The 3,835-nt window shown below is 36.1% G+C and overlaps 1 protein-coding gene across 1 annotated transcript; it reads right to left on the bottom strand.

Annotated features, from left to right (window-relative positions):
* Window positions 1–519: 519 nt before the first annotated feature.
* On the bottom strand, window positions 520–2,749 carry LOC116402127 (soyasapogenol B glucuronide galactosyltransferase-like). The gene is made up of 2 exons (XM_031881178.1): window positions 1,580–2,749; window positions 520–924 (listed from the first exon to the last, which is right to left on the bottom strand). The coding sequence occupies exons 1-2, from the start codon at window positions 2,012–2,014 to the stop codon at window positions 520–522; spliced, it is 840 nt and encodes a 279-aa protein (XP_031737038.1). The 5' UTR covers window positions 2,015–2,749.
* Window positions 2,750–3,835: the final 1,086 nt, after the last annotated feature.

Below are 3,835 nucleotides of genomic sequence, written 5' to 3'. Positions count from 1 at the left end.
AATAGTAAACTCACTTAGTCGCATAGTAAAAGTAACTCAAAATATATTTAGAAACAAAAATACTTTACCTTACAACAAACTATAGCCGTTCGATGAATAGACTACTAAAGAAAAACAATACTTTATCCTTTGACAAACATCTAAGTATTCTTCTGACCATTCCTCACTCTCTTAAGCTTCATTTCTTGAAGTTCCTCAAACAATGAAAACCAAGTTGGTATGAGAGAAACCACACAATTCACACTTGTTTTTGCAGCCTCTCCATTTCTTTAGCTCTCTCATTCCAAAGCTTCAACACTTTCACCCATCAAAAAAAGCTATGGCCTTACCAATCTCTTCCCTCTTAATAATTTCTGGTTCTCTCCCAAATGCACCATTTCTTTGACCCAACTCCCACTCCAATCTTCACCACTTCAATCAACAACTTCTCATTGTAAAACTGTTCAGCAAACAATGGCCATGTGATCATTGGTAAGCCTGAACTTATTCCTTCAAGAATTGAGTTCCAACCACAATGAGTCAAAAACCCTCCAACACTTTGTGCTCTAATATCATCAATTGTGGAGCCCATCCCTTTATTATCAAACCCTTTTTGGTTCTACTCATTCTCTCCTCAAACCCTTTTTGTAACCCTTTGTTTACTATGTCGTCATCGTTGTCTTCGTCGTTCTTTTTTATGACCCAAATGAAACTTTGACTGGATTCTTGAATCGCATGTGCTATTTCGGTTATTTGGTTACGACTCATCTGAATCAAGCTTCCGAAGTTGATGTAGAGAACTGAATTTGGTTCTTTCTCATTGAGCCATTGGAGTAAGTTGGTGGTTTGAATGTTGGGGTTTCCACCTCTTGATTCTTTATCTTCAATTTCATTGTTTGCCAACAATGATACTGGCCCTATGATCCATGTTTTGATCCCTATAATCTATCAAACAATAATAATAATAATAAAAACAAATCCTCGAAGTCTCGAATCAATTCAAAAATATTTGGGTGCATCTTGAGCTCCATCTATTTTGTATAGCTTATTCAATGTCCAGATTACACGTTACCACGTGACAAACTTCTCTTTTTTAAAAACGATAATTTGAATATTTTTTTCTTCTTTGCGACCGAAGGAGATATACAAGGCTGGGTGCAACAGGCCAACGTAATGATAATTTTTTATTTATCACATGTCTATTTCTATATATTATTAGTGTTTATTAGACAATAAAATTTCATGCTACATAAGTAAATAATTTGTCTCATGTTGTATTATTTGACAACAACCTTTTAAAAACACGTTCTTAAAGTAAAATTTGTAGTTTTCTTGAAAAACTTTAACTTAGAATTCAAGTGTGTTTTAAAAATATGTGAATAAGCTTAATTAACAACTTCTAAAAATCAAGCTTCTAAACAAATATATACTTCAAGATGTAATTTTTGTTCTCAAATATTCTCTTTTTTTAAAAAAATATGAATAATATAATTCTAACGAAATCGTGATCATAAATCAAGTACAAAATTTCAAAACCAAAAGATTACGTTAAGAAACGAGTAATGTGTAGTTATATACAATGGTTTGAGGTAAACCTCACCTTATTCAAGTGTTCTTCATATGAGGCTTCCAATTCATGAAAGCGATTCATCAACATTCCATAGCATCGTTTCTCTGATTCTCTAATGACATCAAGCAATTGTGAGAAACCATCTGGTTTATGTCTAGTGATCCAACTTGGCAACTCAGATCTCACCATTTCAATAACATCAGGCAACCCCGGAAGTTTGAACTTTTCATTGTTGGATTCAACTTCAAGATGTGGCTTATGCTCCTTTATACATTGTTCCGCACAATAACTGAAGAAGCTTGAACCGTTGAAGGCAAGCCGTGGGATTCTGAGCTCGGCTGCCACATCACTCGTCCATGGGTAAAAGACGTCAGAAACGATACAATCTGGCTGCATCTCGTGGATAAGGTCTACGAGTTGGGGTTGGAGCATGAGAAACGCTTGGAAAACCTTGGTCATCTTCATCGATGTGGCAGTACTAAGATTTTGAATAGCAGGAGAGAGACCGACCTGTTAAGAATATGAACGAAAAGATCACTTCGTTTCATACATGACGACTTAAAAAGAATCTTTCGTTTAAAGATAATTGTCATAGATAAGTTGATAACAAAAGTATTTTCAAAAGTAAAAATGTGAACGGTAAGAAACGACAATGAGATTTATGCGATTATTCACTAACATATAGTTAAATTTGTTCACGAATAGAGGAAATTAACAATTGTATTATAGATCCAGACGCAAAGGCCTGAAAGATTAAAGAGTTCATTTACGACGCTTCTCTAAAGTCTAAACTCTAGACTCAAAATCGTGACTAACCTAAAATGTATATATAATTTAGGTTTCTATGGCATTAGCAAATATGTCACAAAACCACGTGATTTATAAATACGATGATATTTTAAATTGTTAGTCCATCACTTGTGTATTAGTTATAGATTTTCATTATCGATAGACCATTTTACCAATATTGATGTAATTCAAGTTGGATTGATTTTTCAAAAGAATTCTCTGCCATATTTCAGGCTAGGAGACTGTTATATATTGATATCTCAAGGTTAGTTACAAGGTTGTTTTATTTAGTTAGTTAAAAGGTTGTTTTATTTAGTTAGTTACAAGACTGTTTTAGAAAGTTAGTTACAGCTGTATTTCTAATTAGTTAGGGATTTTTACTAACTAACTAGCTATAGTTTACATCATTCCACCCCCTAAGGATGGACTTGTCCCAGGGTCCATCAGTCAGCAAGCCTGAAACGATCTGGTGCATGGTATGGCTTTAGATCAGCAACATTGAAGACTGGGTGTATGTGTATGTCTTGTGGTAGATCGATCTTGAAGGCATTATCTCCGTATTTCTCTAATATAGGGAATGACCCAATTTGTCTGTCTTTCAGCTTGTTGTAGGTGCCAGTAGGAAATCTGCTCTTTTTCAGGTGTACCATTACTAGGTCTCCTTTATTGAAGTGGGCTTGTCTTCTTTTTTATCTGCTGCCTTTTTGTAGGAGTCTGTTGTCTGTATAAGATGATCATGGACTTCCTTGGGTAGTTTTTTGATATTTTCTGCCATGCATTCTGCTTCGTTGTTGAGATCCACGGTTGTGGGGAGTGTAGTGAGATCAAAGGTTAATCGTGGTAGTTTGGTATAAACTACTTCGAAGGGGGACTTTCCTGTTGATCTGTTCTTCATATTATTGAAGGCGAATTCAGCTTGAGCCAATGCTAGATCCCATTGTTTTGGTTTTGACCCGCTAAGGCAGCGTAGCAGATTACCGAGGGTCCTGTTTGTTACTTCAGTTTGTCCATCTGTCTGTGGGTGGGCTGTGGTGCTGAATTTCAGTGTTGTGTCAAACTTCTTCCACAGTGTTCGCCAAAAGTGACTCAGGAACTTGACATCTCTGTCTGATACTATGCTTTTAGGTACTCCATGTAGTCGTACTACTTCTTTAAAGAAGAGGTTGGCTATGTAGATTGCATCATTTGTCTTTTTGCATGCTACGAAATGTGTCATTTTGCTGAATCTGTCCACTATGACCATTATTGAGTCAAATTGTCTTTGTGTTTTTGGTAATCCAATCACGAAGTCAATTGATAAATCTTCCCAAATTGAGGTCGGGATGGGTAGTGGCGAGTATAATCCTGGATTCGTGCTGGAGCCTTTGGTTCTTTGGCAGATGGGGCATCTTTTTACGAAATTATTGGAGTCTTTTCTTATTTGCGGCCAGTAGTATCGTTTGGAAGTGATCTCCAATGTCTTGTTCTGTCCGAAATGTCCAGCTAGCCCTCCAGAAT

This window comes from Cucumis sativus, chromosome 2 (assembly GCF_000004075.3).
Source record: "Cucumis sativus cultivar 9930 chromosome 2, Cucumber_9930_V3, whole genome shotgun sequence".
NCBI classification, from domain to species: Eukaryota; Viridiplantae; Streptophyta; class Magnoliopsida; order Cucurbitales; family Cucurbitaceae; genus Cucumis; species Cucumis sativus.
Note: the sequence above shows the minus strand (reverse complement) of the source record. Positions and strands in the feature narration are given on the sequence as shown.

Coding starts and splice junctions, on each gene's coding strand:
- LOC116402127 (XM_031881178.1), bottom strand. CDS start 2,014: ATGAAGATGACCAAGGTTTTCCAAGCGTTTCTCATGCTCCAACCCCAA. Junction 925..1,579: donor ATGAAGAACACTTGAATAAG/GTGAGGTTTACC, acceptor ATTGTTTGATAG/ATTATAGGGATCAAAACATG.